Source organism: Rhinolophus ferrumequinum, chromosome 6 (genome assembly GCF_004115265.2).
Source record: "Rhinolophus ferrumequinum isolate MPI-CBG mRhiFer1 chromosome 6, mRhiFer1_v1.p, whole genome shotgun sequence".
Lineage (NCBI taxonomy): Eukaryota > Metazoa > Chordata > Mammalia > Chiroptera > Rhinolophidae > Rhinolophus > Rhinolophus ferrumequinum.
In genome coordinates, this window is record NC_046289.1 from 23,444,222 (window position 1) to 23,462,951 (window position 18,730).

The following is an 18,730-nucleotide window of genomic DNA, read 5'->3' on the forward strand; positions in this document are numbered from 1 at the left end:
CACCTGTCTGGGGGTTTGGTGTGTGCTTTTAGAATTTTCTTGCAGCTTTAGAGATATAATTGACATAGAACATTGTGTAAGTTTAAGGTGTACAGTGTGTTGATATGCTTATATATTGCAAAATGATTGCCGCTGTAACATGGGTGTGTGTGTTAAAATTATAGGTTCCCAGTCACCACCCAGTGAGAATTCTAGTTTAGGTCAGAGATGGACTCTCAGGAGGGGTGTTTCCAACGAGCTGCCCCAATCGTTGTAATGTTCTGTCTAGTTTACAAACTACTCTTTGAGCCCTTGTGCCTGATGTCTCGTCGCTTCCCCCTTCCCGTCTGGCCCAGCCTGGTTCATTCCTTCCACGTTGGTTGACTCTAACAACTTGCTAACCCGTCTCCTGCCTCTCTCTTTCTTTAAACACTTTAGAGCCAAACCAATGAGTCTGAAGGACAGAAATATCACATAGCAAAGAGAAACAGGATTTAGTGTCCAAAAAGAGCTTTACTTCTTGGGGAAAGCCATGTAACCTCTTAAAACTGCAGTTTTCCTCACCTTTCAAATTATGGGTTAATAACTGTGCCCATATTACTGGGTTGTTGAAAGATTAAACAAAATTATTGATTCAAGCACCCAGTGACATGTGATCTAAGTTGGTCACATCATTTCTATGCCCAGAAGCATCCAGTGGCTACAAAAGCAGACTTGTCTTGTCTGTCTGGCCAGCATCTCTTCCTTTGGGTACCCTCTCCCTTCCCCTGTTCTGCAAGATTCTGGAGGAACACCAATCACAGGTCCTCTGAGGTGGGCACATGACCTAAGCTAAGCCAATCAGACTCTCTCCTGGAATTTGAATGTTGAGTGGGAATCCTGGGATGAGAGATTTAAAGTTGAGTCATAAGTTCATCTTCTGGAGATCCCCTCTGGCCTGGTCAGTTCCTCCTTGAACTCTGTAAACTCCCCAATATCCTTTCAACAGATCGCCCCCTTTTTCTTTGCAGTTAACTCAGAATTGGTTCCTGTTTTCCAAAACTGAAAAGTCCTAACCGATCCAGCTCCCCATTATCTATAGAATGAAGCATGCACACTTCTCATTCTGTTGTACAGATTTTCCACATTGTGTTTAGATCTCACTTAATGGCCCCTTGCTAACTAAGCTTAAGCCCCTGTGTCACAGTCCCCTGTGAACTAGTTATTAGATTGCGTTTTATGGATAAGGAGGATGTCTAACTCATCTCTTGTATCTTGATCAGATTTAATTAAGAACCAGCTCTGACATTTAAAAGAAGAAAAGGCATTCTGTGGCTCAGAGCAGAAATGGTTCCCAGAGATTAGGATTACAGAGAATCTGGGTACAGACCAAATTTTGTGCATGTTTTAAAAGGTATATTCCTAAGGGTATATTCTATTCCTTTGGCTAAAAATTAGGTTTTGAAGTTTAAGATAGGGGGCCCAAACCAACTAGTCCACTGATGCTCAATGAGGCCAGACATCTCTGTGTCTATATGACCCTCGGGGTTATGCATTTTAGTGTTCTGAAAGGTTATTTGTGCCTTCAGGACATTCTGATGACCCAGGAAATTTAACTCATAAGTACTGAGTTCTGGGAACTTAAATCAAGCAGACTATATATATATATATATATATATATATATATATATATATATTCTCTCTCTCTCCCTACACACACACACACACACACACACACACATGTATATAAACAAAAGGAAAAAAGCAAAAGACTGCAAATTCTTAATTGATCACAAATAAAATTAAGAAACAATGTTGATTTTAAATTGATCTGGTGGCAAGACAATTATTAGTAAATTATCTTTCCTTCTTATCTGTCCTGTTCCTTCCGTTATTGGCTCCAGTCACCAGTTAGCCATTGCTATCTAGGGCCCCATTCATCAGAGGTTTTTTAATTCCCTAATAGTGGAGAGAGGCAATGATTCAAGAATGATGCAATGACAAGGTAGCCTTGGAGTTCAGTAAGCTCAGGTTTATATCCGGCTCTGGCACTTGTTTGTAGTTCAACTTCAAGCAAGTTTTCTGCTCTCTCTAGGTCTTAGTTTCTTTATCTGTAGAATGGGGATAATAATGCTGGCCCCCTATCTCTAAGATTCTGATTCTGTGGGACCTTGATGGCCGTGGATCTTTGGAATTTTAACAGTGGATTGTTGTGTAGATTAAATGTATGAAAAGCCTTAGAATGGTGCCTGGCAGTTAGTGCTCAGTACAAGTTTCTTTCCCTTCTCCTTTGATGCCCTCTTCCCTGTTCATTTCCACTCCAGACCTTGAATCACATTGTATACAGGTATATGTACATAAAAACTAGATTTTCATATATAAACATATTCTATGTACATATTCACTCATTTGTTCAGCAAATAGTTATTGAGAATCCATTTGTGCCGGCACTGTGATAAACCAGTCAGACAAGTTCCCTGTACTCACTGGATCTTCCTTGCTAGCAGGGGAGTATTCCTGCTAGGGACGTGTGAGTGTGGGGAGGAGTGTCTCGTGGAGTAAGCAGGTGAGGGAAGGCTTCTCTTTTTCAGGGGGCCGGTGAGACCCAGAGGATGAGGAGGAGTCAACCACCAACCAGGCTGGGGAAGAGCATGCCAAGCCCAGGGTGGGAGCAGCTTGATGGGGTTGAGGAACAGAAAGAGTCAAGTGCCAGGAGGGGTGGGGGTGCGAGGGAATGGGGGGGGGGCCCTGCTGGCTGAGATGAAGAGTTGGGATTGAAATGTAACCTACTGGACATGCTGCAGTGAGGAAGGGATGGGATCTGATTTGTGTTTTAAAAGCATAACTTTGGCTGCTGTGTCTCGGAGTGGATTGCAGGTAGCTAGGATAGAAGTCCCTGGGACTACCACACAAACATCCTACCAGACACGTGGACGCCCACAGTTAGAAAGGAGCACAGAGGAGCTCTGGCAGAGAAGCACAGGAACGCCTGGGGAGTCACCAGCTTGGGGAACACTGGTTCACATCCCCACCAGCACAGTGCAATCACCTGGGGACACTGTTATCAAAATTCTAAGTATCCACAGCCACCAACCACCCTGGGCTAAGACAATCAAAATCTCATAGATGGGAGCCAGGCTAATGGGATTTTTTACAAAACTCCCCAGTATATTTTATGTGCATTCAGAGTTGAAAATCACTGTGTCTGGGTGAACGCTGTAGGACTCGAGCTCTTGCAGCTGCCTGAGGCAGCTTTCCAGCATCAGACATCCTGTTACTATAACGTTCTTTTTCAGGGTGGGCTAAAATTAGCCTCCCAGTACACCCACTCACATGGGGCCAGCCTCTCTCTTTTTTCTACAAAAGTTACCCACCCCTTCACCCCCATCGTCATGCCCACCATCACCCAAAGCAAATCTCAGCAAAGGGGATTGAAGGAACCCAGAAATGGGAACCCTGCATAGGAAAGGAGTTGTCAGGCTTCTGGGAATCTCCCCCACCCCACTGCACGGCCTCATCTAACAGGCTCTTGCATTCAGGGACCTCTGCATGTGCTGCTCAGAGCCCAGCCTTCCAGCACCAGTGAACAACAAGTCCCCAGGAGGCGAATGAATGACTGTCCTCTCCCACCCAGTCCACACGGAGAATTCGAGAACTGGAAGAGGCTTTAGCATAAGTAGTTTAATTCTAATTTAACCATGGGTTGGCAGGGGAGGTAGCCAGGCGCTAAATATAGTCAGTCTTGAATATCTAAGGCTTTCCTAGAAGCTTGAGAGAGGGAAAGAGAACTTGATCACCTACATTCTGGCAGGCTCTGGGTTCTATAACTTACAGTCTTCACAAAAACTCTATAAAAGTTGTTATTCTCCTTTAGAGATTAGGCAACTGAGGTCCAATGAGGTAAAGTCACTTGGTCAAAGTTGTGCTAATGCTCCACGAGAACTGAGTTGGCCTCACACTAAACGCCAGGCTCTGTCCACCACTGCACGATGCTTCCCCTCTTGGTGTCCTTCTCTAGAATCGCCCTTCAGTGGAGGGATAGTCAGCATCGCCCTTTCCCCGGTCACCCCATTGGAGGCCGGGAGGGCAGCTGAGCCAGCTTTCTAATTCCTCTTACTCCTTGCTCATCACTTTGTGTCCCCCCTCCCCACCTCCGCCTCAGTGCCCTCTCCCAGTGCCAGCCCCTTCGGGCCCCCTCTTTCTCCCTCATGTTTCCTACAAACCCAGGCCAGAACACAACAGCCCTAAAGTATTAAGAAAGAACCAAACATGGAGGTTGAACTTACTTACATGCTTTGACGGAGGGAACTGTTTTTACTCCTGTGTCTTGACATGTCGCAGATTGCTTTGCCCGGGTGGCTCTGATTTTGCATACTGACTCCTCAATGGTGAGGAATTTCCCAACCGCTCCAGGCCCCCAGGGATCTCTCCACCGCAGGCTGTGGCCACAGAGTTAGCACTTACCTAGGAAATCAACATATCCTGTACTGTTCTCTTGCTATTGCATAGGGACACGTTATGACTGATCACCACCACCCTACATTAAACGAAGGTGTTGTGTTTTGTGCTCCATTTGTGCTCCCCAACACTAGGGCCTACTCCATTTATACCTGAAAGGTGGCACTGCACCTACTCCGAAACTTCAAAACAGCACAGAGTAGAGAAAGACGGCATTCTTCACGACATTTTGCTTTCAAGGCAGAATTGAATCCCTGGAGGAAACCACTCCTGTAACCACATTCCTCTCCAACCTGAAGGAAGCCTCCTCCAGCTCCTGGCAGATTCTGCCCCCTTCCCCCCACCCCCAGGAACTCAGGAACTAATGTCTTTATCTCAGGTGCTCTGCCAGGCCATTTTCAGATCTTATCTTAGTTAATTCTCACAACAAGACAGACAGCATTATTCCATTTCACAGCTAAGGAAACTCGGGATCAGAAAAGGTAAGTAACTTGCTCCAAGGTACAGACAACTGATAAAGGGCAGAAGTGGGATTAGAACCCAGGTACGCTGGGCCACAAAGCCTCGGGCCATCTGATACTCATTTCTGTGCTCCACCTCCACCAGATTCAAGGCTTCTCAAGGTGGAGATCAGGTTTGGGCTCCCCACAGGCCTTAGCTTAGGGCAGGGGCACAGTGAGTGTTTGCTCAGTAAATTATCAGAGGAAGTTTACCATGATTACTTATTGTGTGAGAACCAGTATGGGGGGGAAAAGAGGAAGTGTTTGTGTAGTGATAAGGCCTGTGTGCCTGGCCCTGGGCCAGAGACAAGAAGTGGGAGGGGAGATAGCGGAGTGGCACAGGGTGAGAGGCCCCTCCCTGACTGGGGCTGACGGAAGGGTCAGGGGTGGCTGAGAGCCCTGTGGTTTAATGGAGGACGGGAGTGGCATCTGAGGGTTGACTGGCTGTTGGCTCCCTGGCATGCAGACCCGCTGGAACGAGCTACAGAGACAGGGAAGGAAGAGGGAGGCAGGCTCTGAAGGGACACAAGGGCCACCTGGGTGTAGTAGGCGAAACCAGCCAGAGCAGCTGTGTGTGAGGAGGCAGGATTTGGGTTAGGGAGACCCTGGGGGCAGATGTAGGATTTGAAGGAGCTCCCCAGGAAGATGGAGGAGAAAGAAGGTTTGATTCAACACCTCTGAAAAGAGGACATCTTCTGGGAGGGCCCAGACCAAATCATTATTCTTACTGACTCGAGGAAGCAGAGGCACAGATAGTTTAGGTAAATAGTCTGAAGTCACACAGCGGGTAGCAGAACTCAGGCATTCTGACTCCAGGCCCACACACTTACATGTTGCCTCTCATCAGCTTAAGTAAGTCTAAGACATCCAGAGACACAGCGGAGAACCAGTCATGGAGTTCGCAGCATAGCATGGGGCTTCCCAAACCTCTGGTGCATTAGAATCTCCCAGGGAGATGTTCTAAAATACATGCTCCAAGGCCCCAGGCCCAGAGAGCCTGACTCTGGCAGCAGTGACAGTGGTAGGGGCTGGAGCAGGGAGGACAGGAATTTGTATTTGTAACCAGCTCCTTAGGGGATTCTGATGCAGGCGGTCTGGAGGTAGCGGGAGGACACATGGGCAGTGCGGGTATAACCAGATGGCCCAGTGGAGACGATATCTAGGTGGCATGAAGTGGCAAGTTCTCTTGGACAAGGTAGCATTTGACCTGGGGTTTAAGGATGGTTAGCATTTTGTACATCCCTCTATCCTTCTCCATTTGGAGGCTGTACTGAACTGTGGGGCCTCAGAAGATATGTGCAAGTCCTAACCCCTGGAACCTGTGAATGTAACTTTATATGGAAAAAAAGTCTGCAGATGTAATTAAGTTAAGGATAGCACATCCTGGGTGAGATCATCCTGAATTACCTGAATGGGTCCTAAATCCAATGACAAGGGTCCTATAAGAGACATGGAGAGAAAAGAAGTCTATTCGAAGACAGAGGCTGAGATTGCTGTTATGCAGCCACAAGCCAAGGAGTGCCTGGAGCCACCAGAAGCTGGAAGAGGCGAGGAAGGATTCTCCCCTGGAGTCTTTGGATGAAGCACGCCCTGCTGATAACCTGATTTCAGATTTCTGGCTTCCAGAACTGTGACAAAATATATTTCTGTGGTTTTAAGCCACCAAGTTTGTGCTAATTTGTAATGGCAGTGCTCAGCAACTAATACAGGGGCTTTCATCCTAGTCACCCCAGGGGGAGGTCTTTGCAGGTAGACTGAGTGGTGAAGGTCACAGCCTGCAGACAGCGCCACTGTTTGCTGAATTCGCAGCCAGGACAGCAGGCCCTGAGGAGGTGCTGGAGCACAGCAGGTAGTGATGTAGCGGCATCAGTTTTGTAAACTTGAGACTTCCCCACTTCTTTTTGGATGCAGGCTTGTAAGAAGTCAAAGAAAGGCTCTGTCCTCAAGTCTCACATCTTACAAAGGGGGGTGTCAACACCTAGAAAGTGTAATTTCCAGCTCGAGGTCACCCAGTGGAACGAAGGGCAGAGCCAGGACCCATGTCTAGAGCACACATCTCTGGTGAAATGCCAGTCCACAGCTCTCACTGTGGGCTTGCCATGAAGCCCTGATTATTATAATGCTGTTACTTTAACTTCACTTCAAAAGAGTTGATTATCTCTAATGATTTTGCTTGGTGGTCGATCTTTCTTGTCTCTGACCAACATGTGGGTAGTGGCTTTTGACCTTGAGTTTAGAGACTCTGCCGGTTCTCTTCTCCATAGCTGGGTCTTCTGCTTTAGGGACGCAAGCTGAACTATCTTTGGAAGCTGCTTTCGGAAATGCAGAAGTTGGCCATCTGTAGGACTGACAGCACTGGTTGTGGTCTGTGAAACACACAATCTTGGAGAAGTACTTCTTTAGAAAGCTTATTAATACTTCCTTTGCCCATGTGCCACAATGACTTTCTGCAAGGGAGAAGAAAGGCTCCCTCATGTGCCTGCAGAGAGAGCTTCCTCCTCATCTGAAGCCTGGGCTTCCCATTCCTCCCTCTTGACTAACACTTGAGCTGGTAGAACGTGGCCAGCAGAGGAATGAACCCTGTCCCCAAGCTGGTGTTCCAGGTGCTCTCCTTACCAGAGGACTAATTTCACATCGGGTTCTAGGAGAAAGGGCAATAGTGCTTCAGCAGGAGAAACAGGGATGTAAATCAAACCGAGAAGTATTTATTGAGTGCATGCGATTAAAAGGCATTGAAAGGTTGGGTGCTAACATAGGAATGAGCAAGGGTTAGGTTGGAACACTAGTTTTCAACCCTGGATGCTTGTTGGGTCACAGGGAAGATTTAAAAAAACCCCGATGCCCAGGTTGGACCTCATACTATTACTGTTTACATCAGAATGTCTGGGGGTGGGAGCCAGGCATCAGCACTTTTAAAGATTCCCCCCAGATGATTCCAAGGTATAGCAAAGTTCGGGAACCACGCAATATGCTATTCCCACTGACGATACCCAGGTATTTTTTCAGGGGTCTGGGTTGGGTCCGAGGTAGGTTCTAGGCACAGGCAGTTTTTAAAAGCTGCTCAGGTGATTCCAGCGTGCAGAGGTGATTTGAGCAGATAATACAGGGAAAGTCACGTGGGCATTATCAAGGTGCCTGCGGTTGGTGCTCTTTTCCCATATGTAAGGTCCATCTCTCTCACAAGATGGAGTTTTTGTTGAAGGAGAATGAATTTTTGTGAATTTCAAAGACAGTTGGTGATGGTGGACACCAGATACTTAAAGCTTAGTGGCTTAGCAAGGGAAATGCATTGGAGAGGAAACCCAAAGCTCTCTCAGAACCAGGAGTGAAGGCGGAAAACATTGTAATCCCCTGCTCTACGTCACCAAGTTTTAAGGTCTCAGAGCACTTTCCAAGTAATCTCAAGCTCTCTGAGGATCTGCATGTGTCCAGTCTTCAGGCATGGCTGTGTCTAGGTGCAGAGTGTAACTAATGTTTGGGGGTAGATGCCATTTGACTCTCTATGAATCCTCCCTTGGAGGGCCTCAACTCTGGGTCTACTTCGAAAAGTATTGAGCAATTTACCCATTTCTTTCTTTCTTTTTCAATACTTTTTTTTTTTCTCTGTAGCATAAGTGACAATAGATATAAGGTAAACACTTCCCATCTTACCTATCTGACCCTACTTCCTTCTCCCTTGGAGTCCCATCTTTGCAGCTCTTCCTTTTTGTCCCTTAGTTCCTCCATTCCCGGCTGATCCAGTAGAATTCTTTTCATCTCATTTCCTGGCCTCCAGGACTTTCTCTGCTGGGCTCTAGGGCTGGTGTTCTCCACAAGCAGACAGTGCTTATGGGGCAAAGAAGCCATCTCCCTTCTAGTCCTCTCCTTTCCAACTTTGGCTTGTTCTTTAGGCATGTGGATAGTGGTGATGGTTCATGTAACGGTTCATGTGATGGTTCTTAGGTTTTCTGAAACTTATTTTTTGGGGACACATTTTGTATCTTTTGATTGCATCATATCTAAAGTTCTTCCTAATAACTTTTTTATTAAATCCAGACTTCTCAGTGCTCTCAGGTCACATATATCACTAGAAGAACTTGCATCCCGGCAATCAGGATTTATAGGCAGTAGCTTATAAGGCAGGGTCTTGATAGTTTATCTCGACAATGTCCTATAGACAACATTGATGAAGGATATTGTCATGGAGAGTTGGTGAGAGGGTTTATGTTTCCCACTTAGGAAGAAAAAATTTAGCACTATGGGAATCTGGAGAGGAAGATAAATATATTTTTCATGCAAAGTGAATTGAAGGGTGATGCTACAAGATGCTACAAGTTTCACATGAACTATTAACCTCTTTGTGGATGTTCTGTTTAAATTTATTTAAAACCCACAGAAGTTGTATTATGAATATAAGTGAGGGTAGAAGAAGACTACCCAGGAATCTTAAACTTCTTAGCAGAATGGGAACTAAGTAATAAGTACCACGTTTTAGCAAATGTAATGACAATTATGTCTGAAAACTAGTCTGTAGTTAGGAGCTCTCATATCTATTCTCAGCCCTAACATTGCCTCATAGTATGGCTTGAGGGAAGTCACTTAACAGCTTTGGACCTCAGCTGCTCCGTATGGAAAATGTCAATTAAAATACAAGATAGAGGAACTCGCATTTATTGAGAAACTGCTGTATGTTGATGTGCTAAGTGCTTTATATGTTGTGTTATTTCATTCATTCACTCAGCAAATATTTTTGAACACCCACTATGTATAGGATATTATTCCTGACCTCAGGGATCTATCAGTACAAAATAAAGATATTGCTCTCTTAGAGATTCAATTCAAGTGGGGCTGGGTGATGATAAACAAGAAAAGAAATAACAAGCTACTCTGAAATAATGACAAGTGTATAATAAAACCAGATCACATGATAGAAAGTAACTGGGGACAGGGTTACTTATGCAGGGTGGGCTCTCTCGGAGTTGACATTGGAGTTGGACCTGAATGATGGAGCAGTCTGCAGAGTCCAGAGTCCACGGGACGAGATCTGAAGAGCAGAGTTCCAGGTAGACAGTAAGTGCAAAGGCCCTGATGCACAGTTGTAGCTGTTTAGAAGGCCAGGACAGTGAATGGGTGGGTGTGGTTGGAGGAAATGATCACCGGGTAACAGGAGATTAGAGGCAGGGAGAAGCCAGACCACAGTGGCATTTCGGGCTGTGGTAAGGTATTTGGACTTTATTCTGATCGATTTGATTTACACACACACACACACATACACACACACACACACACACACACAACCACTCAAAGTATTTTAAGGAGCATGATTACAGTGGGACAAGAATGGAAGCACAGACAACGGTAGGGAGGCTGTTGTCTTGCTTAGGTGAGAGAAGAAAACTTTTTCTGTAAAGAGTTAGATAGTAAGTATTTTAGGTTTGGTGAGCCATCTAAGCTCTCTATGGGACATTCTTCTTCTTCCCTCGGTCCTGTTCCTTCTCCTTCTTTTTTAACAACCCTGTGAAAATGTAAAAATCATTCTTAGCTCTTGGGTGATACAAAAACTGGAGGTTGCATGCTAAATTTGGCCTGCTAGCTGGGCAGTAGTTTGCCATCCCCTAGCTTGTAGAGAAGTAGAAACTGATGGCCATAAATTTAGGACACAGGACTGGTAAGATTTGCTGATGAACTGGCTCTGTGTGGGAAGGAGGTAAGAGGAAGAGGAAACAAGGATGGCCTCAGTGAAGAAGTAGAAGGTGGTGCAATTTACTGAGATGGGGAAGAAGCAGATTTGGGAGTCGGGGGAGAGGGGAAATTAGGAGTTAAGTATGAGTTGCCTATTAGTCATCCAAGTGGAGATGTCAAGTAGGGACCCTGATACAAACTCTGGAATTTAGGGGAGAGGTCAAGGTTGGACATGCACAGTTAGGAGTTATCAGCCTATGGATGCATTTAAAGTCATGGGACTGGATGAGATCACCCAAAGTGCAGAACAGAGGTTCAAGGACCAGGTCCTGGGGGGCTCTGGAACTTAGAGGACCCATAGGAGAGGTCCTCGGAATCACCCTCTGGGTCAAAAAGTATGACACATGACAAATATTGCCCAATTGCTTTCCAAAAGGGTCTTTTGTATCTTCACAGAACCCATCTTGTTTTAGCTGTTTAAATATACACAGTGAGTGGGACTGTACACATGAATGGGTAGGAACACTGGAATGAGGAATCCTTTACTGCTTTTGCGTTGGAACTGGGGAGTCTTAAGCCACACTGGAGGATTAGGCTGGTTAAAGGAGGCGTTGAGAGGGCCGGGAGTGCTTCCAAGGACTCACAACCACAGAATCTCCTAGCAAGCTTATTACAAATGCAGATTTTTAATAAGAGCTTCGGATTCACTGTCTGGGGTGAGGTGTGTTTTAAACACGCTCCTTCTCATACAAAAGAAATGTTGAGAAACCTATTTTAGGGATAGATTGGGTAGAGGGTGTGTCGTGGCATCTCTTCACCTCCAGAGGCTCATGGGGGCTTCAGGAATCTTAAGTGGGTCTGGCTGGGGAAGTTTCAGGATGGGGGGATGGCAGAGGACGGGTAGGCCAAGAAGAAACATTTTCTCTAGTTGTAGGACACTTTCCATTTGCTCTCCAATTCAGAATGAGGCCTTTTCCCCACACAGATGTAAAATGGTACCTTTTTAAATGTAGATGCAATTTAAAAGTTTGAGTTCCCTAGGAGTCTCTACTCTGCCCTCTAGTTCCACAGCATAGAGGGGAGAATATTTCTGTGTCTTTATATGGAAACAAGAACACATATTTCAATTCAAAAAGAAGATATGCATGTTGTTGGTGAAACTGAAATGCTATCTACTCTTTAGATACATTATGGATTAAATAGATTTGTGTGAAAATAGCTAAGGAATAACGTAAGGAATTTGCTGTTAGGCCTTTTGCTAGGAGTTAAGGAATAAACCTAGCATTCATTGAACCACTATTTATTTTGCCTTCTAAGTGCCAGGCACTATTTTAGATTTAGAAGATAAAGCAGTGAATAGACAAAAAATCTCTGCCCCTCACAAAACAGATAGCCTAGTTAGGGAAACAGATTCATAAACAAGATAAATAAGTAAAATATATGTTGTATTAGATAGTGTGAGTGCTAAGTAGAAAAATATAAAGGAGGGATAGGAAAGAGTTAGGGGCTTGGCTAAGTGAGAATATACAAGAAAAGGTTTGAGAGGTGTGACTTAGGAAAGTAACTTAATTTATCCAAGTCTCAGTTTCTTCATCTGTTAAATAATAAATAATAGTGACTTCCTGAAGAAGGCTCAGGCCTTCAGTCTGACTTTATCACTTTTAAACTATGGGACTTTGGGCCTCTCAGAACCTCAGTTTCCTTATCTGTGAAATGAACTTGCCCAGCCTATGTCACACGGTTTTGGGAAATGGCAAATGAAATAATCTATGTGAAAATATTTTATTTTTTTAAGGAGGGAGCAGCTCATAGCGGCCCATGCAGGGATCGAGCCGGCAACCTCGTACTATCAGCACCATGCTCTAACCAACTGAGCTAACCAGCCACCCCGCTGAAAATATATGTATTTTTTAACTTTTATTTATTTTAAGTGTGTTTTTCCAGGACCCATCAGCTCCAAGTCAAGTAGTTGTTTCAATCTAGTTGTAGAGGGCGCAGCTCACAGTGGCCCATGTGGGGATTGAACCGGCAATCTTGTTAAGAGCACCACACTCTAACCAACTGAGCTAACTGGCTGCCCCCTGAAAATATTTTAAAACATAGAGCTATTATATAAATGTAAGATAAAAATTTGAGGGAAAAAACCCACACAGCTATTTTATGGATAGCAAATCTCTTGCTAAGGCTCAGTCAGCACAGCCTCAGGGCTGAGAGTAAACAATGAGTTAGGTAACTTCTTGGTACAGTCCCTACACTGCAAGGAAAAGGCCAAAGCAAATTATCAGGATGTACTGACTAGACTAGTAATCTTATCTTAGATCAGGGATAAAATAATCAAACTAAGTGTTCCTAAGTGGACACCTCATAACATAATTATTAAATGGCATTTATCAAATTCTAATATGCTTTTATAGCTCCTCTATATTTGTTCTTGTTTATTTCAGTTCCAAGGATAAGAACTAGATGGATTGAAAGGAGTTATAAATATAGAACAATCATTTAAATTACCAAGAGCAAAGGAGTCGTCTTCAGGGGTTTTTCAGTAGACGCCCAGTAAACATTAATCAAAGCAGATAATTCCAAACACAGGCTGTTGTGTATTCCTTTTTCATCTTCATATTTTCTTCAGCCCTGAAAATTTGATAGCATCCCAATAGAGGTTTGTTAAATCAATAAATATGTTGGTATACACGCATGGTATAGTGTCTGGCACATAGTAAGTACTCAATAAATACTTGTTAAACAAAATGAATGATTATCGTGTAAATTTGCTTGCTATAGACTAGCCAATTTGATTTGTAAAATGGTTCTGCATTTAAAACACACAAATACTGCCTTCCCTTGACAATGCTTAAGCATTAGGTCCATGTCTCAGACTGGACTAAAACACAGTATTTTATTCGATTTAAATACAAAATCCAAATTTCGTTTGAATATTACCTAGCACAGCAGGCGCTCAATGTTTGCTAAACAAGATGCACATTTAGAAAGCAGTTACTCCAATCCAAATACCCTGCTGGGGGGCATGAACTGGCCGCCTGCCCAGCTCACATTCACCAGGTGACGTCCACACCTTCTCTGAGGTACTGACTCCCGCTCGCCTCATAGACAAATTAGAATCTTTCCGCTCAGCCCCTCGAAGTTTTCCTCTGCAATGCTCTATGTCCCAGTTGTCACACAAGGCGGCAGGGCCCGGGGATTGTGCACCCTCCGCTTCCGCCCCAGCCCAGAGCGCCTCCGTGGCTGCCGGAAGGCTCAGCGAAGGGCCTTGTGGCTGTTTCCTATTGGGGCTTGGTTGCTATGGTATTACCTACCGTAACACTTACTGGCACTACTTCCGCAAATTAAAGGAGAATTACTTCCAGGGTTGCCCTTACTTGCTATGGCCGACTGGGCAGTGACCGAACTCAACAAAAATAAAAGTTTTGCGGAAAACTTATAAAAAGTCTTATTTACCAACGGTAACTTGTGGGTGTGACGTGGTATAATATCTTTTCTTCCTTTTTAAAACATTTACTATGCATTCTTCGCCTATTTGCCAGTCTCCAAAATGGCGCCGGCAGCATAGGTAGGCCAGCGGTGAGTCACGTGGGCCCTCCCGGTTCCGGCGCGGTAGAGGCCGGGGGTGGCGAACAGTCTCCGGCACCATGTCTGGTTTGTCTGGCCCACAAGCCCGGCGTGGCCCTTGTCAGTTAGCGCTGCTGCTTTTACTCCTGGCTGGTCCCAGCTCGGTCTTCGCCATCTCCTTCCATCTTCCGCTTAACTCCCGCAAGTGCCTCCGCGAAGAGATCCATAAGGACCTGCTGGTGACGGGCGCATACGAGATCACCGACCAGTCTGGGGGCGCTGGCGGCCTGCGCACCCACCTCAAGGTGCGGCACTGGGCGGGACAGGGAGGGAAGGACCGCAAGCGTAGGCGAGGGAAGGCTTAGGATGGAGAAGGGAGGTCAGGCCGGCGGAGGCCCGAAGGGCGGCCTGGCCTCCCTGGAGCGCGAAGGGCGCGCTCTCGAGACCGCCCCCTCACTCCGCTGGTTGGCGTTCTTGGGGCGGGGCTGGGCGCCAATGCTGGGGAACCCATAGAAGGGCTGCGAGGCCTTAGCGGATGTGGTGACAGCTGAGCTGGCGCAGCCTCGACTTTGGTCGTTGTCAGCGCCCTGTACCTGCTTTGGTCCTAGGTGCCTTGATCTGTGTAACTTGGTTCTCCAAAGAAGTCTTTGGATGTTGTTATTTGTGGGGATTGGCATCCTAAGACACATTGATGCCTGCAAGAAGATAATGGAGGCATTGAAGCTTACTGTGAAAATGAAACCTATTATTTATTGAGCATTAGCTGTGTGTCAGGTGTTGTGCTGCTTTACATACATTACCATTTAGTTCGTACACGCCTCTGTGAAGTAGGTAGTGTTAGCTCCATTTTACACAGAAGGAAACTGAGGCTCAGAGAGGTAGTAGAATAAACTGGTGTCAGAGCTGGAATTGATTCTTAGTTTGAGTTGAGTAAGGTGAAAGAAAAGTCCTGCAGTTTGATTCTCTCCTTTTTATTTGTAATTTATTTGTGATTGGTTAACGTTGATCACTGGTCACTAAATGGTCTCAGTCTCTAGTCCTTTATTTTCTAGTACCCCAGAGTCTGGACTTGACTAAGTTTTATGTTTCAACGATACTCTAGGATGGTGACAACTACTACCATAATGCCAGTTTGCTCCCATTTTGCCATTAGGATGACCAGAGCAATTTTTGAAACGTTAATATAATTTGATATCAGTCGAGATTGATTGTGTTTTAGGTAATTTTATTCATTTACAGTAAGCATGTGGTTTTGTTTTTGTTTTTAACAGAATGGGTCTTAGACTAAATAGGAAAAAACATTTTTACTTTTTAATAGACTTAGGCATAGGATGACCATAATTGATGTTTAAGGTATTGGAACCTAGTAGTGGTAATAGATGCAATTTATTTATACTTTATTTGGGAGACACAAACTATTTTCAGGGCTATTGCTCAGTGACCCATCCTTTTATTATTCTCTTCAGGTACCAAACTAATGCCTGGCCAAGAATGCCATGGTGACACAATTTTGGAGGCTTAGGTACAGTGTTTTGGGGATCATGCTTCTGGCTCTTCTAAGGATGTAGTGCATAGAATTTGAGCAGTGAAAGAGACTTTACTCTCATCTCCAGTGTTGCCCCCTCTGATTTGTACTTATATTTTAAAACCCTTTAGTGGCTTACTATTGCTCAACCAATAAAGTTTAAATTTCCCAACAGGCTCTGCAGTGCTCCTCATGGTCTGTTCCTGAAGCTTTATATACTTTGTCACTCCCCATTTTGCATTTCACATAATAAGCTACCCTGAACAGTCTCCTAAACTCCCTCATTTTCATCTTACATTGTAACCACTTATGTTTATACCTTGTCTTCCTTATTAAACTGTTAGTATCCTGAGGGCAGGAATTTTCATATTTTCAGGTTCATATTTTCCAGATGTCAATCATACTGCCTTGCTTCTAGTAAGCACTTAATAAATACAGGAAGCATAGCATAGCATGGCCTTTTGGGAATTATATCTGTATCCAAAACTGTGGAAGGGGCCTTAACAGCAGAGTCTATTTATCTACATAACGTGTTTCCCCGAAAATAAGACCTAGCCGGACCATCAGCTCTAATGCGTCTTTTGGAGCAAAAATTAATATAAGACCCGGTCTTATATTAAAATATTAAAATAAGACAAGATCCGGTCTTACAAGATCCGGTCTTACATAAGACTGGGTCTTATGTAAGACTGGGTCTTATATTAATTTTTGCTCCAAAAGATGCATTAGAGCTGATGGTCCGGCTAGGTCTTATTTTCCGGGAAACATGGTAGCATTTTGTCATTACTCAGTTGCCCCATCTTGTCTGCTCTGTTCTCTTGCTACTAACCAGCTAATCAGACTATTCCTGGGCTCCTAAACCCAATTGTCAAGTACGTAACTTGAATGAATTGGGCTAGGTATAAGCAAAAACGGTAGCAGTGCTGATAAATGGGGATACTTGGGAGCAGTGGAAGCGGTTAACATGGAATGGTCAGTACTCATCTCTGACATGGGCCTTGTTGTCATATTTGCTTTTTCAAATGAAGTCAGAAATCCAGATTTTGATGTGAAAGCTCCTGATTTTTTAAATGTACCAACTAATTCAAATTGGTTCTGGCATTGTTTTGTTTTCAGTTTTATAGAGAAGAGTATGGTCAGTCCACCACATACACATTATCGAGTTTCTAAGATCTTGCCACACTTGGTTCATCTTAACTGCTTCTTCCCCCTGCTCATTTTATGCTGAATTGTTTTAAAGTAAATCTCAGATATCATGGTATTTCAGTCCTGCATACTACATGAATCTCTTAAAAAATATGAACATAATCACAGTGTTATGTGGTTATAATCACACCTCACTAAATTAACAATAATTCCTTAATGCCATCTAATAATACCCAGTTCATATTCAGATTTCTTCACTTGTCTCAAAAATATCTATTTAAGGGGCGGCCCGCTGGCTCAGTTGGTTAGAGCGCGAGCTCTGAACAACAGGGTTGTTGGTTCAATTCCCACATGGGCCAGTGAGCTGCACCCTCCACAACTAGATTGAAGACAAGGAGCTGCCGCGGAGCTTCAGGAGGGGGGGCCTGATGGCTCAGTTGGTTAGAGCACGAGCTCTCAACAACAAGGTTACTGGTTCAATTCCCTCATGGGATGGTGGGCTGTGTCCCCTGAAACTAAAGATTGAAAACGGCAACTGGACTTGGAGCTGAGCTGCGCCCTCCACAACTAGATTGAAGGACAATGACTTGGAGCTGATGGGCCCTGGAGAAACACACTGTTCCCTAATATTCCCCAATAAATTTTAAAAAATCTATTTGAAATTAATTTGTTTTATCTCTCAAGTCTCTTTAGAACAATCCACTCTCCCTCCCTTTTTAATGCTTGCGGTTGTATTGTTGGAGTCAGTTGTCCTTAAAGAATGGCCTTCATTTTGGATTTGTCTGTTTGCTTCCTTGACGTGTCGTTTAACCAGTCCTGTCCCCCATGTTTCTTACAAAAGAAATCAAATGTGAAGATGTAATTAGATTCAGGTTTCTCTTTCTGGGTGGTTTTGTGTGTTTGATGTGGCCTCATGGCAGACCACATAGTAGTACTTTTTGTGCCCCATAAGTGCTGCTAAGATTGATCAGTGTGTTCAGGTGTGTGTTAGTGTCTTACTGCTGCTGTGACAAATTACCACGAACGTAGTGAGTTAAAATAACACACATTTGTCTTACAGTTCTAGAGGTTAGAAGTCCTAAAATCAAGGTGTCAGTAAGCTGTGTTCCTTCTCATTTTATGAGGAGGCCCTAGAGGAGAATTAGTTTCCTTGCCTTTTTCAGCTTCTAGAGAGCACCTGCATTCTTTGGCTGGTGACCCCTTCCACAGTGACGTAATATCTGCAAATCTTTTTCTCCCACCTATCTCTCCCTCCTTTGCTTCCATCATCTCATCTCCTTTTTTAAATTAATTAATTAATTTTTTATTGGGGAACAGTGTGTTTCTGCAGGGCCCATCAGCTCCAAGTCATCCTTCAATCTAGTTGTGGAGGGCACAGCTCAGCTCCAAGTCCAGTCGCCGTTTTCAATCTTAGTTGCAGGGGGCACAGCCCACCATCCCATGAGGGAATTGAACCAGCAACCTTGTTGAGAGCTCGCGCTCTAATCACCTGAGCCATCCGGCTGCCTGTCATCTCCTTTTTTGATTCTCCTGCTTCCCCTCTTTTCCTTATAAGGATCCTTGTGGTAATCTTCGTATCTCAAGATCCTTAATTCAATCCCATCTTCAAAATTTCTTTTGCCATGTAAGATAACATATTCACAGGTTCTAGAAATTAGGATGTGGGCATTTGGGAGGAGATGCCATTACTTTGCCTACCAGCGTGGTAACAACCTGAAGCCTCAGTTATAAAGCTTCCGATTATTTTTTCTCTTAAGAATCTATTGATGACTGTTGTGTGAATTTGTTTCATTAAGGTGGTGAAATGATTTTCTAATTTTGTTATTCCTTCCATATTTTTAGCTGGAATTATTCTTAAAGAATTCATCAGTTAAGACCATTTGGTCACCCTAAAATTTATAATTCACACCGGAAA

General features: G+C 44.3%; 1 protein-coding gene and 1 long non-coding RNA gene across 2 annotated transcripts in view; one reads left to right on the top strand and one right to left on the bottom strand.

The window, feature by feature from the left end:
- Nucleotides 1-10,237: 10,237 nt before the first annotated feature.
- On the bottom strand, nucleotides 10,238-14,022 carry LOC117023710 (uncharacterized). Its single transcript, XR_004423246.1, has 3 exons — nucleotides 13,518-14,022; nucleotides 13,086-13,208; nucleotides 10,238-10,410 (listed from the first exon to the last, which is right to left on the bottom strand). It is a non-coding gene; the product is annotated as an uncharacterized LOC117023710 (long non-coding RNA).
- A 141-nt stretch (nucleotides 14,023-14,163) lies between these two features.
- The window catches only part of TMED10 (transmembrane p24 trafficking protein 10), a 36,348-nt gene continuing 31,781 nt past the window's right edge, over nucleotides 14,164-18,730 (top strand). Inside the window, exon 1 of the mRNA XM_033108791.1 lies at nucleotides 14,164-14,449. Coding sequence (XP_032964682.1) covers nucleotides 14,225-14,449 — 225 coding nt within the window. The 5' untranslated portion in view covers nucleotides 14,164-14,224. The remainder of the gene's footprint in view (nucleotides 14,450-18,730) is intronic.